Below are 20,244 nucleotides of genomic sequence, written 5' to 3'. Positions count from 1 at the left end.
CCTTAATTCGCTTTAGGTGGCCACCCTACCTGCCAGACTAAAATTCTTCGTGGTCTATATATGAATAACAGAAGAGAATAAATACAAATTTAAGAGCTTTTCCAAATTTTCCCTCACGAGCAGGGCTGTTTCCAGGCATGAATCTCAGGGGTGCATAACACGACTAGTTTTTAAAAATGTGCTGTTTATTCTTGTATTTTGAAGTTTCTTTGTCGTTGCATTGAATAGTAAATTTTTGAACAGGCATTTTGTTGTGTCATGCGGGATTCTACATTAAAGTTGCTTAGTATAAAAAACTTGAAATGAGTTGAAAGTACACGGCTGAGTGAAAAATACATGTTGTTATAATTTAGTAGAACAATATTTTTTTTTAGAAACAAACTCTTTCATTTATTTTGAGCTGATTATTACTTATTAGTAGTAATAGCCAAAACAAAAGGACCCCCAACAAAACGTGCCTTTTCCTGCTTGTCTTTTTTCCTTTACTTGTTTCTTATTTTTTTTTATCATCCCATCAATTCTTTTTTCTTACTTTTTCGTCTTTTTTTCCTGCTAGCTTTCTTTTTCTTCGTTCTCTCTTTTTCCTTTTCTTTACTTGTATTCTTTTGTTTCTCTTTTCCTAGCCTTTTACTTATTTCTTCTTGCTTGATTCTAAACATTTTTTCCTTCCTTTTTTTCAGTTTTTGTTTTCTTTTTCTTCTTTTTCTTGCTATTCCTCTTTTTTATTTTTTTGGCATTTTTCTTCTTCTTTTTCTCATTGTAGAGTACTCGTTTGTTTCTTTCCCTCCAGCTTTTTACTTCTTGATTATTTCCTTCTTCTCTTTTCCTTTTTTCATTTTTTTTCGTCTTTTGATAGTATTTTTTTTCTCCATTTTTCCTGACTATTCTCACCCTTACATCCAGTTTTTTTTGGGGGTGGGCAGAGCATGTCCTTGGGTGGGCAATTGCCCACATATTGGTAGAAAAGATGAGAAAAGAATGGGAGAAAGTCAAGATAGCTATCGTGCAGTGAGTAAATACCTCTCCCTAGCGGATGTAACTTAAACTGCAGTCCTGAAAAAAAAACGATGTTCAAATATTCTTCAAGTCTAATAAATTTATTCATATTTAAAAAATTATTTAAAAAAAAAAACGTTATAGTGTTACATTTTTGTGGCTGCCAACCTCAGCCAATTGCTCCCCTACTAGCATCATAAACCATACGAACACAAGGCGGCACCTATTTACTCACAGCAAGACAAACAATGTCTGAAGCTTGATTTTCTTGTGGGCTACTGGACCTTGGATCCGGGCGAGGTATGGCACTCACAAATGTATATTTGGAAAGAAACATCTATACAAAATAAGTTCCAATTATAGAAATATATATATTGAGAAAATCAATCTTTTTTTCGGAAATACTACATATATCCGCAGGAATAGCAAATGATTGCAATGTATTTGCATTTGGCCTTTAATTTTCTGATGATCTCATCTCATTAGCTGCACCGCTTATCCTCAGTAGGGTCGCGGGGGTGCTGGAGCCCATCCCAGCAATCATCGGGCAGTGGGCAGGGGACACCCTCAACTGGTCTCAGGGCACACAGGGACAGACAATTCACTCGCTCATTCACACCTAGGGACAATTTGGACCGGCCAATCAACCCGACATGCATGTTTTTGAAACGTGGGAGGAAACCGGAGCGCCCGGAGGAAACCCACGCAAGCACGGGGAGAACATACAAACTCCGCACAGGAAGTCCGGTAGCTGGATTTGAACCCACACAGGAGGTTCCCGAGACCTTAGAACTGTGCCTCACACGCCCTAGCCACTGCGCTGCCGTGCTGCCCCTGTTCTGAATTTTTTTCCTTTATTATTCTGATAAGAGTTCTTGTTACCTTGAATTTTTTCAACCTTGTAGTGTTTGAGTGTTTCATGCCAATTTTGTTTGGAATGATGCAATGGTCAAAAAAAAAAAATCATTTAAAGAAAATATAAGACACACTTATCTTTGCCCTCATTTTGGTTTTAGATCAGGGGATGGTGTCATATTAGTCTGTGGTTTGCAAAAGTCTGTGATCTGTGCATCCCTTTGAGATTATACAAATAAACATGACTTGACTTGATGTTCAGGGCCTGCAGAACTGAGTGTGAAGGCCTCCAGGTAGATTTATAACCCTGGCAACAAGTAATAACTGAATTGACTTGATGTTCAGGGCCTGCAGAACAGATTCTGAAGGCCTCCAGGTAGATTTCTGACCCTGGCAGCAATTAATACCCAAAATTGACTTGATGTTCAGGGCCTGCCTTCAGAATTGATTGTGAAGGCCTCCAGATAGATCTATGACCCTGGCAGCAAGTAATAACTGAAATTGACTTGACGTTCAGGCCCTGCAGAACTAAGTGTGAAGGCCTCCAGGTAGATATATGACCCTAGCAACAAATATTAACCAAATTGACTTGATGTTCAGGGCCTACAGAACTGATTCTGAAGGTCTCCAGGTAAATTTCTGACCCTGGCAGCAAGTAATAACCAAAATTGACTTGATGTTCAGGGCCTGCAGAACAGAGTGTGAAGGCCTCCAGGTAGATTTATAAACCTGGCAACAAGTAATAACTGAATTGACTTGATGTTCAGGGCCTGCAGAACAGATTCTGAAGGCCTCCAGGTAGATTTCTGATCCTGGCAGCAAGTATTAACAGAAATTGACTTGAGGTTTATGGCCTTCAGAACTGAGTGTGAAGGCCTCCAGGTAGATCTATGACCCTAGCAACAAATATTAACCAAATTGACTTGATGTTCAGGGCCTGCAGAACTGATTGTGAAGGTCTCCAGGTAGATTTCTGACCCTGGCAGCAAGTAATAACGGAAATTGACTTGATGTTCAGGGCCTGCAGAATTGATTGTGAAGGCCTCCAGGTAGATTTATAAACCTGGCAACAAGTAATAACTGAATTGACTTGATGTTCAGGGCCTGCAGAACAGATTCTGAAGGCCTCCAGGTAGATTTCTGATCCTGGCAGCAAGTATTAACAGAAATTGACTTGAGGTTTATGGCCTTCAGAACTGAGTGTGAAGGCCTCCAGGTAGATCTATGACCCTAGCAACAAATATTAACCAAATTGACTTGATGTTCAGGGCCTGCAGAACTGATTGTGAAGGTCTCCAGGTAGATTTCTGACCCTGGCAGCAAGTAATAACGGAAATTGACTTGATGTTCAGGGCCTGCAGAATTGATTGTGAAGGCCTAAGGGTAGATTTCTGACCCTGACAACAAGTAATAACGCAAATTGACTTGATGTTCAGGGCCTGCAGAACAGATTCTGAAGGCCTCCAGGTAGATTTCTGACCCTGGCAGCAAGTATTAACAAAAATTGACTTGAGGTTTAGGGCCTTCAGAACTGAGTGTGAAGGCCTCCAGGTAGATCTATGACCCTAGCAACAAATATTAACTGAATTGACTTGATGTTCTGGGGCCTGCAGAACTGATTGGGAAGGCCTCCAAGTAAATTTCTGACCCTGGCAGCAAGTAATAACCAAAATTGACTTGATGTTCAGGGCCTGCCTGTTGAAACAGAGTGTGAAGGCCTCCAGGTAGATTTATAAACCTGGCAACAAGTAATAACTGAATTGACTTGATGTTCAGGGCCTGCAGAACCTATTCTGAAGGTCTCCAATGGTCAAGATCAAAAATGGGTCGAAGCCCAGGGACAGACGGGAGCAAAAGTCGGGTGGGAGTCAAGGTTGAAAACGGCTTGCCTAGTGTAAACTGAGGTTTGAAGATAGACTGACAACAGGTGACAGAAAGGGTTTAAATAGGGACAGAGAGCCAATCAGAGTCCGAGGCAGTTGGCCCCAAAGGAACGGGGACAGGTGATGCATATCGGTAATCATGACAGTTTTATCGATTTGTTGTTGCGGCCCTATCCTATATTTGCATTCTATGTAAAGGGTGAAGATTTTACATTGACTCGTTTTATTAGGATTAAAAAAACAACTGTATAATCCTGAAAATAATTTCAAAATAAACATAAGAATTAAGAATGAAATGACAGTGAAACAATACAGAAAGGGTGCATCACGGTTTAGATTGCATTCGGAATCTCACAAAACCAGTTGACGTGCTAGCGAAGCAGGAAGTTGAAATTCCCATCCGGAACGGTAACACGTCGCCGACTGGATGATGTCATCCTTCAAATATTGTGTCAGGGCAACATTCAATTGCACTTTTGACTGTCGTACGCATTTTATATTCCACCATCTTGGATATGAACCCCATCCGAACCGGTAAGAGATACCTCCATTTTTTCCTTTTCAGTGGCTTTATCCAGTGTCCTGGTAGAAGTATTTGGCATACTACCGTATTTTCCTTGCACTTGATTATAAGGTACGCTTTTCTTTTTTCGGTGTGCATTATAGTCTGAAAAATACGGCTACTGTCTTCCAATATTTTTAGTGAAATCGAGATATGAGTTATAATAACAAGGATGATTCAATGAAAATATGTGTCAAGACCAGAACGGAGACAGGACCCACTTGCGTTGCGTTTCTCTCAAGTTTTATTGGAAGGAAGAGAAAGGGTAGCGCCCGGTGATCGCTGGACGCAGGAAGCAGGTCGCTCTGAACACGGAAGTGGATCTTCCGCGGCGGGCGGTGTTGGGAACGGAAAACGGTCAGTAGCCAGGACAGGAGAGCAAAAACGTGGTCGGGGTCGGAAGCGAGTCGAAAGCCAGGAGAGGAGAGCAGACGTGGTCAGGATCAAAACGGTTTGAAGCCGGAGACAGACGGGAGCAAGAAACGGGACAGGTGGGCATCAGGGTCGAAAAAGGCTTGCCTAGTATACACTGAGGTTCGCAGACGGACTGACAACCGGGGACAGATAGGAGTGGGTTTAAATAAGGACAGGGAGCCAATCACAGTCCAAGGCAGTTGGCGCCAAAGGAACTGGCACAGGTGAATCACATCGGTTATTATGACAATAAGTGCAAATTAAAAAAAAAAAAATTCACATGATAAAAATGAAAAGTGGGCATATCGATCCAAATATCGATATCATCGATACTAAGAAAAAGTACTTGGATCGGATCGATACTCTTTTCCTGGCATCAATAATTTGCACCTCTTGTAATGAATACTGTTGCGAATCAACTGTGCCCGCTCCTTTGGCGCCAACGGCCTTGGACTGTGATTGGCTCCCTGTCCCTATTTAAACCTACTCCTATCCGTCCCCTTTTGTCAGTCCGTCTGTGAATCTGCGTTTTTACACGGCAAGCCCTTTTTCGACCCTGAATTACGCCTGTCCCGTTTTTGCTCCTGTTTGTCTCCCGCTACAACCTGTTTTCATCTTGACCACGTCTGATCTCCCGTCCTGAATTACGATCCGTTTTTGATCCTGACCACGTCTGCTCTCCCGTCCCGGCTTAAGACTCGTTTCCGATCCTGATCACGTCTTGCTCTTGCAGCTCCGGCTACAGTTTATCTGCACCGCTTATCCTCAGTAGGGGGTGCTGGAGCCCATCCCAGCCATCTTCGGGCAATGGGCAGGGGACACCCTGAACTGCTTGCCAGCCAGTCGCAGTTCTGCTCTCTCGTACTCGGATTGTGATCCGAATACGAAAGTAGATCTTCCGTAGCGAGCGATTGGCGTGTCAGGGGCGAAAAACTGCTCGATAGCCAGGACAGGAGAACAAAATCGGGGTCAGAAACGGGTAGTAAGCCGGGACGGGATAGCAGACGTGGTCGGGATAAAAAAACGGATCATAATTCGGGACGGGAGAGCAGAGCAATAAGTAACAAAAAGTAGCTCTCAGCTCGTGTATAGTTAAGCTTAGCCATCTGAAATTGACTTTTAAATGTGTGTGTACAGGAAACAGTCCTGAAATGAAGGCGGGAGAACCGGCGGGGTTCGGGAAGGGGTTGGAAACCATTGCCCCTCTGGTCCGCTCTGTGGACGAGACCCCGGACCCGGTCCCTGCTGACATACAAGGAACCATTCCGGACTGGATCCGCGGCAACCTGCTCCGAAACGGCCCGGCCAAGTTCGAATTCGGAGACACTCAGTGAGTTCCATCCGAACGAGAGCTGCAACAACTCATCGATAAAATGGATATAAAAGGCGTTATTAAAAGCACTGGCAAGTCATTTGGATTCATGAGGCGTAAAGTACATCCAATCAATGCAAACGGAGTGCACTCAATTCTGGAGTGACGCTGAGAGATGTGGTACCACTTGAGTCCGGCAGGGGGCGCCAATACCGTTTTTATGGAAAAGTTAGCTTACATTTTTTGAAATCTTTCTTTTAATTGAAAACCAAATTGGCATGAAGGTTTCAACACTTTTTAAAGGAACAGAAAGTGCTGCAGAAGTACAGAGGGGAAAAAAAATCATAAATGAAGTACATAATATATATTAAATAAGAGGAAAAGTAATGTTTACTTCTACACAAGGGCCAGTTCCCGAAGCATATATCATTTTCATATTGGGAATGAGTATTATATTCAAATATTTAACCCCCAAAACACATTTGTTGACAAAACTTTAATCATGGGTTTACATTTTGGAAATATTTTTTGTGCATAGAAAATATCAAATTGAATGTGTTTTTTTTTTTGTTTTTTGCTTCAAACAATAAGTCCAAAATAGCTTCATTTTCGAACACGATGGTAGGAAAAAGAATAACTTGCATATTTGCAGGTAATAGCATATACTTGTATGTATTTTCATGTACAGTAATCCCTCGGTTACGGCGGTTAATGGGGACCGAGACCACCCGCGAAAACTGAAAATCCGCGAAGTAGCGGCGCCCCTTCAAAAATGCTTAAAAAACGCATACAGGTATACAGTATACCCCCTGTATACAGTACACCATATAGAATACGGGTAGAGAGAGAAAGAGTGAAATTCATGTCCCCTTCACAATAAGAGTGTCCACACCGTGTTCTCAGTTGACATAAGCTCGCGCTCAATGGCGTCAAGTCAATAAATGCTTTTATTGAGAAGGTAAGGTATATTTTTTAGACGTGCGAGGCTCTGAACCCGGATTTTAAAAATGGTTTTCTATTACAGAATATTCTGTTGATTTTTGCACTATTTTTCAATCCGTCTGAAACGTCAACATTTGAATAAAGTGGGGGGAATTCAAAACGATTCATCGCTTAATAAAAAAATAATCAATATACCGATTGAGAAAATAATCATGAGTTGCAGCCCTAATCCAACCATGAGTTTTCATAAAGATACGATTTTTGTTGCCCACTCGAAAGCTCTTATTGAACAAATGATCTGTAAATTGCACGCCAGCTTCAAGCACTGGTTCGACGGGATGGCCATGCTCCACAAGTTCAAGATGGAGAACGGTCAGGTGAGCTACTCCAGTCGCTTCCTTCGCAGCGAGGCCTACACCAAGAACCGCGAGAGGGACCGCATCGCCGTGTCCGAAATCGGTACCGTTAGCGCGTCTGACCCTTCTCAAAACGTCTTCCAGAGATTCTTCTCCCGTCTTGACCTTATAAGTGAGTATGACTACTTTTGTTGCCTTTATGTACCGCTCGCGTATGCTTCCACAGGCAAAAAAGAGGAACTTCACCACTTAGTATAGCATGAAAATGGTGAAAGTAAGAAAAGGACCTGTTTCAAGGTAGAGTCCAAACCCCGACCGCAAAAAGTATGAAAAACGAAGAGTTCATCCGCGCGTTTAAGAAATGCATGTACTTGCACGTGCCACACAAGGAGCTTGACAGAGGCCGCAATGATGACTTAAGCCAGAAGATGGCGTCAGCGAGTAGAACATTTCCAAATTTTGGAAAGCCTTTTTTCCTTTTTGTATCTAAATATTATACATTTTCTGTCACGGTTGCCATGGCACCCAATTGGCCCCGCCCGTATGGCGCCGGCTGCGGCTCATTGACAGATTGGCTTTCCTTCTATTTAAGCTCAGCGCTCTCATTCTTTTTTGGTCAGTCCGTCAACGAACCTCTGCCCCGCAAGACATGGGTTTTGACTTGGTCCTGCTGCGGTCCATTCTCAAGGTTTCTTCATTTTCCTCATGTTGAGGTTTTTGAGTTTTTCCTTGCCCTCATGTTGGTTCCAGATCAGGGGATGGTGTCATAATAGTCTGAAAAATAGTCTGTGTAATAACCTGTGCAGCCCTTTGAAACTTAAGGGCTATACAAATAAAAATGACTTGACTTGTTGGCATTTCCTGTCTGGTATTGTATTCGTTTATTTTTGTCCTGTTTAATATTGGTTTCCAGTTTCGTTCCTGTCTATTTTTGTCCTGTTTATGATTCTACCCAGTTTTTGTTCCTGTCTAGTTTGTCCTGTTTTATTTCGATATCCTGGTTCAGTATCAATCCTGTCTGTCCTATCCTGTCCGGTATCGACCCCATCTGTCCGATATCTACTCGGGCACTTGGTATCGATCTCGTCAGCCTCTGGCTTCCTGTTTTTCCACACTAGACTGCTGCCTAACGCGCATGACTCCCCATTTCCCGTAAAAAAAAAAAAAGGGTGTGTGAGAAACGTCACGCGTTTGGGTCCTGATCCTGTCCCGGATCATGACATTTTCTTTTATTCTAAAACGTCCACTTTCATTTGAATAGAAAACTAATATCCCAAATATGGCATGTGATTTTGCTAATTTACTAAAAATAAAACGCTATAATTTGTTTTGTTATGTCATACAAATCATGTTGTATTTTTGATTGTGATTGACTTCTTTATTTTCTATATTATTTCATATAATTTATTAAAACACATTTAATTAACTCGTGAATTATATCTTTTATGATTTTGTATATTCGTGTAGGGCTGCAACAACTAAACATTGAAATGGTTTCAAAGCATTGGCAACAAATTAGATCATCAATCCGTTGTATCATCTGATTTAACTACGTTCAATCAATGCAAATGAAAGTGTGGACAATTCCGATGTGATGCTAAAAGTTGTGGTACCACGTTTGTCCTGCAGTGGGCACCGTTTTTATGAAAAAGGTTGGCTTATATACTTTGCAATCTTTTATTTTTTTGGGGAAGAATAATAATAATTATCATACATGAAATTGAAACAATAGAAAGCAGGAATAAACAGTTTCTTTCTTTTTGAGTGCAATGACTTTGTGCTTGGACAAAAGAAAGGCATACTGTTCTGGTGCTGTTTCTGTTCCAGAGCCTTCAGACAACGCCAACGTCAACATTGTGAAATACAAAGGGGATTTCTATCTCAGCACAGAAAGCAGCGCCATGTACAAAGTCAACCCGGAAAACCTGCAAACGCTACAAAAGGTACGAATGAACGCAAAGCTCCGCTTACTCATCGAGCCATCACGCGCGCTTTCCAACGGTGGTTGGCCGTCATGGTCAGCGAGGCCTTCTCTGCTGGCCTAAAATATCTGAATCTTGACGCTAATGATATATGGAAACATTTACCCAATCACATTTCAGTTAGTACTTGCTGCCAGGGTCAGAAATTTCCCTGGAGGCCTTCACAATCAATTCTGCAGGCCCTGAACATCAAGTCAATTTCCTTTAATACTTATTGCCAGGGTCAAAGATCTACCTGGAGGCCTTCACAATTAGTTCTGCAGGCCCTGAACATCAAGTAAATTTTGGTTATTACCTGCTCCCAGGGTCAAATATCTACCTGGAGGCCTTCACAATCAATTCTGCAGGCCCTGAACATCAAGTCATTTTCTGTTATTACTTGCTGCCAGGGTCAAAGATCTACCTGGAGGCCTTCACAATTAGTTCTGCAGGCCCTGAACATCAAGTAAATTTGCGTTATTACTTGTTGCCAGAGTCATAGATCCACCTTGAGGCCTTCACAATCAGTTGTGCAGGCCAGGAGCATCAAGCCAATTTGGTTATTACTTGCTGTCAGGGTCGGAAATCTACCCCCCTAGGCCTTCACAATCAATTCTGCAGGCCCTGAACGTCAAGTCAATTCCCGTTATTACTTGTTGCCAGGGTCAGCAATCTACCTGGAGGCCTTCAGATTCAGTTCTGCAGGCCCTGAACATCAAGTCAAGTCATATTTATTTGTATAGTCTCAAAGGGCTGCACAGACCACAGATTATTGCAAACCGCAGACTATTACAACGCCATCCCCTGATCTAAAACCGACATGAAGGCAAAGAAAAACTCAAAAAGCCTTCCCCCTTCCATAATGACCAAGCCAAAATGGAAATCACATTAACAAGGAATAATATTCAAAATAAAATATAAAATAATGAATGTATAAGCTGTTGCTTTGGATAATGTGTGTAAGAGTGCTTTTAAATATGGAGAAACGCCAAAGCAACAACAAATCACAGCGACCTTTTTCTTTTCTCTATTATTCGAGAGGCTTAATCTAACAACCCCCCCTGTTTGAGTGGCCTCGGGTCACTCAACTAAAATGGAGCTTTTAAAGTTTGTAACTCCCTCTGCTGAGCTGGCCTTAAAAGTCAACTGCGTGTGGATCCAAAAAATCCTATGTGTGCACTTGGTCCCTTACGGGGGAACGACTGGTCCTCGGACCTGCACCTGTATATCACATGAGCAAGCCTTCTTAAATCATTTCATGAGGTTATTAGAGATGTTTTTATATGTGTCCCATCTGTAGATGCAGTAAATGTATTATAGCCATCAAACAGTTATCATTCCAATGACTGAAAGAATGAATGAATGAATGAAAACTTTATTTCGAACATTAGAAAATAAGTTGTTATTGTATGTGTTTTTCTTGCTGTCGGTCACCCCTTTTGAGGGATGTGACCACGGTAGATAGATAGATAGAAAATAAGAACAAGACAAAAAGAATGACTCAACAGCAAAAATAATGTTAACATAACATGTTCAAAAAGGGGTAGTAAGAAGTAGATGCTTATTTTCCCTACCCCTTCATCTTCCCTGTTAATTACATTTTAGATAGCTCCTCTTTTGTGTCCAAATAGAACAAAATCTCACAGACATACATATTACATAGGTCAGATATCAAAAATTATAATAACAATAGTCGCATATTTTATACACTTATCACCATAGTACCCATCCCTCAACGTCATAATGACACTAGTTACTCATACCCTAATCTCCTCATCTCTGTATTCCACCAGGAATTCTTCTTTGTATCTAAACCTGAACAAGTAAAGAATTGGATATTGTTTGATCTGGTCTTGTAAATTGTTCCAAAGTTTGACTCCGCACACAGACACACACATCCTTTTCCTGCTGGTTCTCACCTTTGGGATTATAAATTCACTACAGCCCCTTGAATCATAATTTCCCTCTTTCCGAATGAATCATTTATGGATGTGTTCCGGCACTATGGTTTTGTTGACCTTAAATAGCAGTTGTGCAGTAAAAAAATTTACAAAATGATCTACTTTTATCAATTTGAACTGCAGGAATAAAATATGAGTATGATCTCCATATCCTACCCTGTGTATGGTTCTTATTGCACGTTTTTGGAGGATAAAAGTGAACTTTTGTAATGATTGCCCCAGACTTCTGCACAATATGTGAAGTATGGCAGAACGAGAGAACAATATAATAAATACGACGCATTATAGTTTAAAATGAATTTGGCTTTATGAATTATTGAAATGCTTTTAGAATCCTTAGTTTGTATGTGTTTGTATGTGTCTGATGTGTGTTTTCCAGCTTCATTTATTGTCTATTATGACCCCTGATACAGAATCTATTGCAGAAGCATCCATTTTTACTTCTAAATCTTGATTAACCTTGCGATTACCAAAGAATATGACTTTGATTTTATATAAATTTAATGATAATTTATTCATATCCATCCATACTTTAGGTTAATTAATTCTTGATCAATGCAGGTTACCAAATCAATATAGTTATCATTTGAATAGAAAATGTTAGTGTCGTCTGCAAATATTACTAATTTTAATGGTTTTGAAACATTAAAAAATTAAATAACTTTGGACCCAGGATAGAACCCTGTGGTACTCCACAACAGATGTCCAAGTATTCAGATGACAATCCTCCCATTTTCACATATTGCTTCCTTCCCGTCAAATAATTCTGAATCAATTTCAAAGCCACGCCCCTGATGCCATATCTGAAGGCCTGGGTGTGAAATGCACAGCCCAAATAGCTCAATACGATAGCAACTATGGTCACGTCCCGGCAGGTGGACTGGAGCACGTTTGTGGGCGTAAATACGGCCACTGCGCACCCCCATTATGACCCCGACGGTACCAGCTTCAACATCGGGACCTCCTTCAGCATCACAGGTACGATTCGTACGGTGACGGGATTTCCTGTCTCGCCCATTTTTTTTGTTACCGCTCGGATTTGTCCAGGAGGAACCTACCACGTTATTACCGTCCCCCCCGTCAAGTCCAATCCCGAAGACACCCTGCACGGTGCCAGAATCCTCTCTTCCATAACGCCTACCGACAAGGCCCACCCCTCGTACTATCACAGCTTCGGTACGGGAGCGCGGAGCGGCTCTTTCCCGACAGTTTTTCATCCTTCTGTACCGCCCCCTCCAGGCATGACGGAGAACTACATCGTGATGATCGAGCAGCCGGTTAAAATAGACATGAAGAAAATTTTGGCCTGCGTGGTGAAGGGCGACGCGCTCTGCAAAGCCGTTTCCTGGGACCCCAAACTCAAAACCGTCCTGCATCTTGTCGACAAGCGGACGGGGGAGGTGAGGGGCTTCTTCCCTGCACTTTCAACACTTTTACCGAAAAATTCTTGCACAGAGAAAAAAAATGTCTGTGTCAGGTGCGGAAAACTGGTCGGTAGTCTGGGGGAGACGTGGTCAGGGTCAGAAAACGGGTCATAAACCGGAACGGGGGAGCAGACGTGGTCGGGATCAAAAACGGGTCGTAAGTCAGGACGGGTGAGCAGGTTAGGATCAGAACGGGAGCAAAAACGGGTGGGAGTCAGGATCGAGAAAGGCTTGCCTAGTGTTCACGGAGGTTCCCAGACGGACTGACAACCGGGGATTGACAGGACTGGGTTCAAATAGTGACAGGGAGCCGATCAGAACCCGGTTGGCGCCAAATAAGCGGGCACAGCTGAGTCACATCAGTAATCATGACATCAAATATCTTAAATCAAGTAATTATCGACATAAAATGAACATATGTTTATTCAGCTTTTTACATTCTACTGAAAATTTATCATAAAATTTGACAAAATACATGTACAACCAACAACTACTTTTTGTGTCGAAGTTTTTTTTTTTTGCAGTGTACAGACTATAAGGGACTGTATTTTGTCTAATTTTAGGTGTATTTTTTTCCAGTTCAAGATATTTTCAGGCAAAATAGGAAAGTGCATCCTTAAAATAAGAATTTTTTCTAAATCCTGCCAATATTTTTTGGGGGGGGGAGAAAATATTTTTTAAATTAAGAATAAATATTGACTACTTGTTAAGACATTTTTTTCTCATTCTAGAATTCCTTTTTCCTTATTTAATTTGAGAAGCTGGATGACATTGTCATGAACCGGAACAGGATCAGGACCCAAACGTGTGACATTTCTCACACAAGCCTTTTATTTTACAGGAAATGGGGAGTCATGCACGTTAGGCAGCAGTCTGGCATGAAAGGAAGCCAGAGGCTGACAAGATCGATTCCAATTGCCCGAGCAGATATCAAACAGATGGGGTCGATACCGGACAGGATGGGACAGACAGGAAGATAATAAATCAGGATATTGAAATAAAACAGGACAAACTAGACGGGAACGAAAACTGGAGAGAATAATAAACTGGGCAAAAATAGCTGGGAAGAAAACTGGAAACCGATATTAAGCAGGACAAAAAATAAACGGGAACAATACCGGACAGGAAATGCCAACAGGAAACAGGACCGAGTCAAAACCCACGTCTAGCGAAGCAGAGGTTCGTTGACGTACTGACAAAGGAAAAATGAGAGCACTGAACTTAAATGAACGGAAAGCCAATGTCAATGAGGTGCAACTGGCGCCACACGGGCGGGGCCAATTGGGCGCCATGGCAATCGTTACATATATATCTTAGAACAAGAGCAAATATCCTTAAAATGACAATTTGGGACTTTATTTGTTCCGTTTTTTTTTTTTGCAGTGTAAACATCATTGGGACTATATTTTGGCAAATTCTAGGTGTTATTTTTCCAGTTTGTTATTTTCTAGCAAAATAGGTATATGTTTACTTTTTTTCCCCGCCAGAACAAAAGCAAACATACTTAAACTGACAAGGAAGTCAGATTTTCTTGACTACAGTTTAGAGCTTTGACGTGGAAATCCGTCCGCGGCATCGAAGGCGTAAAAGCTGGCCTCCTCTGTGCCCAGGTCAGCCCGGTGAAGTACCAGGCCGAGGCCTTCGCCAACTTACATCAGATCAATGCTTACGAAGAAGACCAGTTCTTGATCCTGGACCTGGTCTGCTCCGACGACGGCAGAGCCTTCGATGTCTACTTCCTTCACAACTTGCGCAAGTCGGGAGAAGCTCTGGACCAGGTCAGGGACATCCAATCGCCGTTACTCCCCACCTTTTGGGATCCATAGATATCATAGATAGATACCATAGATGCCATAGATACAATAGATAGATACAGTAGATAGATACAATAGATACTAAAGATACCATAGATCAATACCATAGATAGCTAGACACCATAGATACCAAAAATACCATAGATAGATACCATAGATACAGATCATCGATACCATAGAAAGATACCATAGATACCAATGATACCATAGATAGATACCATAGATACCATAGATATATATACCATAGATAAATACCATCAATACCATAGATAAATACCATAGATAGATACCATAGATCGATAGATATCATCGATACCATTGAGAGAGCATCGATACCATAGGTACCATAAATAGATGCCATAGATGCCACAGATAGATACCATATAGATACCATAGATAGATAAATACTATAGATACCATAGATAGATACTATAGATAGATACCATAGATACCATTGATAAATATCATAGATGGCTACCATAGATAGATAGATGGATATCATTGATACCATAGAAAGATACCATAGATACCAATGATACCATAGATAGATACCATAGATATAGATACCATAGATAAATACCATCGATACCATAGATAGATACCATAGATACCAAAAATACCATAGATAGATACCATAGATAGATAGATATCATCGATACATTGAAAGATACCATCGATACCATAGGTACCATAGATAGATACCATATTGATACCATAGATAGATACCATTGATAGATACTATAGATAGATACTATAGATAGATACCATAGATACCATTGATAAATATCATAGATCGATACCATAGATAGATAGATACCATAGACAGACAGGAGCAAAAAAGGGGTATATCTGTCTCTTAAGAGGTAGACAAATAAACACGACTGGATTGACAAACGCAGGCCGTTCGTTGTTAACCCTTCAGGTGTACAACAGCATGAGCAGGGCTCTCCCCCGTCGCTTCGTTCTACCGCTGGAGGTGACGGAGGAAACGCCGACCGGGCGGAACCTCAACACTCGTCCCGGCAGTTCCGCCACCTGCGTGAAAACCGGCAGCGCGGCGGTAAAAAGCGGCGCCGGGACGGCCTTTCCCTTCCGATCCGCCGACCGGAATCGCGCTTCTCCTCAGGTCTTCTGCCGAGCCGAGGATCTCCACGGGGAAGACCTCTACCGGTACGGCGGCATCGAGTGTCCCCGCATCCATTACGAGCGCTACAACGCCAAACCCTACCGCTTTTTTTACGGCTGCGCTTTTCGACACTTGTTCGCCGACTCCTTGATCAAAATGGACCTCCGCCATAAAACCTTCAAGGTCAGGTTCACGACTTTCCCTTTCGTCGGCGTTTACGTTGTTTTGATGCCGCTTTGGTGACGGTAACAAAAAAAGGAGCATCGCGTGAAACCTTCATACGTAAAAACATAGGTCAACACGCGAGGAAGGGTACGTAAACACACGCAACGACATACGTAAACATGCCAAACATGGACCTAAACAAACACCAAAACCTATGTAAAAACACAAGAATGGACGTCACACACGCACAAAAACATACAGAAAAACGTATGTAAACGCGTACAAAAATGTACATAAATACATACATAAATGTACGTAAACGCACGCACGAAAACATACAGAAAAACACAGAAAAACGTATGTAAACGCGTACAAAACTGTACATAAACACATACATGAATGTCAGTAAACGCACGCACAAAAACGTACGGAAAAACACAGAAAAACATATGTAAACGCGTACAAAAATGTACATAAACACATACATAAATGTACGTAAACACGTGCACGAAAACATACATAAAAACACAGAAAAACATATGTAAACACGTACAAGAATGTACATAAACACATACATAAATGTACGTAAACGCACGCACAAAAACGTACAGAAAAACATATGTAAACACCTACAAAAATGTACATAAACACATACATATATGTACGTAAACACACGCACAAAAACGTACATAAAACACACATTCACAAACATACTCAAAAAAGTATGTAAACACACACAATAACGTAGGTAGATACACACAAAAATGTACATAAACACGCAATAAGACTTGTTTAAACATACACAAAATGTATGTGTTCACGTACAAAAACGTGCCTAAATTCACACAAAAATGTACGTAAACGCATGCACAAAAACGTATGTAAAAACACACAACAACCTCGTAAAGTCACACACGAAAACATACGTAACAACACGGAAAAACGTATGTGAACACTTACAAAAATGTACATAAATGCATGCAAGAAAAGTCCGTAAAAACACACAAAAAAGGTACGCAAACATACACAAAATGTATGTGAACACACATAATAACGTGGGTAGATACACACAAAAATGTACATAAACACACATTAAAACATGTGTAAATATACACAAAATGGATGTGAACACACACAAAAACGTGCCTAAATTCGCTCAAAAATTAACGTAAACGCATGCACGAAAACGTATGTAAAAACACACAACAACCTACGTAAAATCACACATGAAAACAAACGTAACTATACAGAAAAACATATGTAAACACATACAAAAATGTACATAAACGCATGCACGAAAACGTATGTAAAAACACACAACAACCTACGTGAAAACATACGCAACAACACAGAAAAACGTATGTAAACACATACAAAAATGTACATAAACACATGCAAGAAAAGGTCCGTAAAAACACACAAAAAAGGTACGCAAACATACACAAAATGTATGTGAACACGCACAAAAACGTAGGTAGATACACACAAAAATGTACGTAAAAACACATTAAAACTTATATAAACATACCCAAAAAAATACAAAACACGCATTAAAACTTGTGTAAACGTACACAAAATGTACGTGAACACGAAAATTCACACAAAATTATACATAAACAAATGCACGAAAACGTGCGTAAAAAACACACTAAAAGAAACGCAAATATACACAATATGTATGTGAACACGTACAAAAACATAGGTAGGTACACACGAAAATGTATGTAAACACACAAAAGAGTATGAAAACACGCATTAAAAGGTTATGTAAACATACACAAAATGTAATGGAAATACATATATCCGTAGGAAGGAAGGAAAGGAGGATAGAAGGAAAGAAGGAAGAAAGGAAGGCAAGAAAGGTAGAAAGAGAAAAATAGAGCAAAATAGGAAGTAGGGTTAAATCCTCAGTCCGACACTAAAAAAACACTTTTACTAGAAAATCACAATGACCCAGCACTGGTGGGGTATTTTCAGAACAGGCACCTCAGGGGGAACCAGGTTGGAGAGCTCTGCTCAAGAGCGTCATCTCCTTAAAACATTTTATGAAATGACATGAACGCAGGTGTGGCACCGGAAAGGTCATTTCCCATCCGAGCCGGTCTTCGTACCCTCACCGAATGGCACCGAGGAAGACGACGGGGTCATCCTCTCGGTGGTCTTCTCTCCCTCCAAGGTAAATCCTCCAATTTCAGCAAATGGGCACTACTCTGTGTCGCCCAATTGGCCCCGCCCGTGTGGCGCCAGCTGCGGCTCGTTGACGGATTGGCTTTTCTTCTATTTAAGCTCAGTGCTCTCACTCTACGTTTGTCAGTCCGTCAAAGAACCTCTGCCCCGCAAGACGTGGGTTCTGTGTCTGTCCTGTTTTCCTGTTGGTATCTCCTGTCCGGTGTTGTTCCCATTTATTTTATACTGTTTAATTTCGGGTTGCGTCTGTTTTTGTCCTGTCTATTATTCTCTCCAGTTTTCGTTCCCGTCTAGTCCTGTTTAATTTTAAAATCCTGTCTTAATACCAATCCTGTCCGTCCCGTCCTGTCCGGTATCGACCCCATCTGTCCGATACCAACTCGGGCAATTGGAATCGATCTCGTTGGTCTCTGGCTTCCTGTCTTTCCACGCCAGACCGCTGCCTAACGTGCATGACTCCCCATTTCCCCTAAAATAAAAGGCTTGTGTGAGAACGTCACACATTTGGGTCCTGATCTTGTTCTGGTTCTTGACACTCTGAGCTCACAGTCAGATTTTTTCTCTACATTGGAATGTGGTTGGCATCATATCAAGAACTTCACATTTTGGTGCATTTCAAACACCAGGACAAAAGCACTTTTGTCCTGGTCTTGGACGCCAGGACTTTCGAAGAACTGGGCAGAGCCAAGGTGCCGGTCAACGTCCCCTACCACTTCCATGGGGTCTTCGACGCTTCATCGCTTTGAGGGACTCTGAACTGTGTCTCAAAAATGGATTGGAATCATCAGGTTTTTGACGCTGAGAGCTACTTTTTGTTTCCGATTGGCTCCAAGGGCCACTATTTTGGGTGACAGTTTGAAAATAACTCGTTATTACTGTGTTAACCACAAAAACATCAGTTTGGAATTCAAATTGACTAGAAAATCGCAATGACCCATCACTGGTGAGCTATTTTCAGAACCTGTTCGCTGGCTACTCAGGTGTGTTAGAATGACCCAAAAACATAAACTACCATGATTTGTCAGTGCTCTTTGGATCCAGCACGCCATGGTCTTCTAGACCAACGCGAAGACAAAATGGAGGACACCAGACCTGTGAATGACTCTAATCAGGAACCCAGTACTTCAGAACTGTGCCGACAGCAAAAGCTGTCAGATGGATGCTTGCCTCTGATGTTCCGGATTTCTTGTCTGAGTATACTGGTCCTCGATGGATTCTGGACTTCTTGAGCTTTGCCGGCTGCAGTCGTTTTCTAATCTGTTTTCTCCCCCTTCTATGTGTGAAGCGCCTTTTGTTAAACCCATATAATTCAGTCCTCAGCGACCACTGGGTACGTCTTTGGTGGTGGGTGTTGTGGATGAACTGCAGGTCACCCTGATGGAAAACATCTGGATGTTTTGAAGCAACGTTGATGCAGGAAATAGCAAGGTTGACTGAGCCGAGTCAGGGCGGTAAAAACACTGTCATCGCTCACCGATGTTGTCGAACACAGTATATAAACCCAGCGTCTGAGGAACCTGGCTCGAACGAGAATGAACGTATGGATGAAATAAACCAGGTTCCCTTTTTGTCACATCTCGTCTCTGTTTATGTTTTGAGGCGACGCCCAACGACGTCCGCTCCAAAACGGGCTGCATAAAAGAAAAACAAGAAAAAACTAGATTCATTCATCCTCACATTTTTGAGTTTAGGTAAGGTTTTACAGAAGTGTATCACCGTAAACGAGCAAAGATTGCTCAATCGACCATAATTACTCAGTATCAGAATAAACAAGAATTGAACCTGAATCACAGCAGTGACAGCGCCTAGTCTGAACCACTAAGATCGCTAATAACAAGGGAAACAATGTTGTGTAATGTGTAAAGGTGAATAAAATAGTGTAATGAGAACCCAGTCCTGTCTGTCCCCTGTTGTCAGCCCGTCTGCGTACCTCAGTGTATACTAGGCAAGCCTTTTTTCGACCCCGACTCCCACCTGTCCCGTTTTTGCTCCCGTCTGTCTCCGGCTACGACCTGTTTTTATCCTGACCAAGTCTGCTCTCCCGTCCTGCCTTACGACCTTTTTTTGTCTTCGACTACATCTACTGAGATCAAATCGAATGCCTTCTCCTATGTCAACTAGTAGTCTGGTAATTACACAGTGGATTCGGGCTTAATATCGTTATTTTGTTTGTTATTATTGCAAATGTTATTATTGGGCCGGGCTGTGAGAAAATAGTCAGACGTTAGACCGGCCCGGGGTACAGAAAAGGTCGCAGATCCCTGCTTTAAACTCCCTGTCATTTAG

General features: G+C 41.6%; 1 protein-coding gene across 5 annotated transcripts; it reads left to right on the top strand.

The window, feature by feature from the left end:
• Window positions 1-4,135: 4,135 nt before the first annotated feature.
• Window positions 4,136-19,533, top strand: LOC148348874 (carotenoid-cleaving dioxygenase, mitochondrial-like). 5 transcript variants are annotated; one of them, XM_088321404.1, is made up of 12 exons: window positions 4,136-4,268; window positions 5,848-6,040; window positions 7,281-7,492; window positions 9,148-9,263; window positions 12,118-12,220; window positions 12,290-12,418; window positions 12,482-12,642; window positions 14,277-14,444; window positions 15,403-15,540; window positions 15,607-15,789; window positions 17,837-17,947; window positions 18,585-19,533. In XM_088321404.1, exons 1-12 carry the CDS (start codon window positions 4,250-4,252, stop codon window positions 18,702-18,704), a joined length of 1,653 nt encoding a protein of 550 aa, XP_088177530.1. In that variant the 5' UTR covers window positions 4,136-4,249; the 3' UTR covers window positions 18,705-19,533. The 5 variants fall into 5 exon arrangements, with proteins under 5 accessions (XP_088177530.1, XP_088177531.1, XP_088177528.1 ...); XM_088321405.1 differs by having other exon boundaries at window positions 15,403-15,650; XM_088321402.1 differs by having other exon boundaries at window positions 15,403-15,789.
• Window positions 19,534-20,244: the final 711 nt, after the last annotated feature.

This window comes from Urocampus carinirostris, chromosome 17 (assembly GCF_059441175.1).
Source record: "Urocampus carinirostris isolate Australia breed hairy pipefish chromosome 17, RoL_Ucar_1.0, whole genome shotgun sequence".
NCBI classification, from domain to species: Eukaryota; Metazoa; Chordata; class Actinopteri; order Syngnathiformes; family Syngnathidae; genus Urocampus; species Urocampus carinirostris.
Note: the sequence above shows the minus strand (reverse complement) of the source record. Positions and strands in the feature narration are given on the sequence as shown.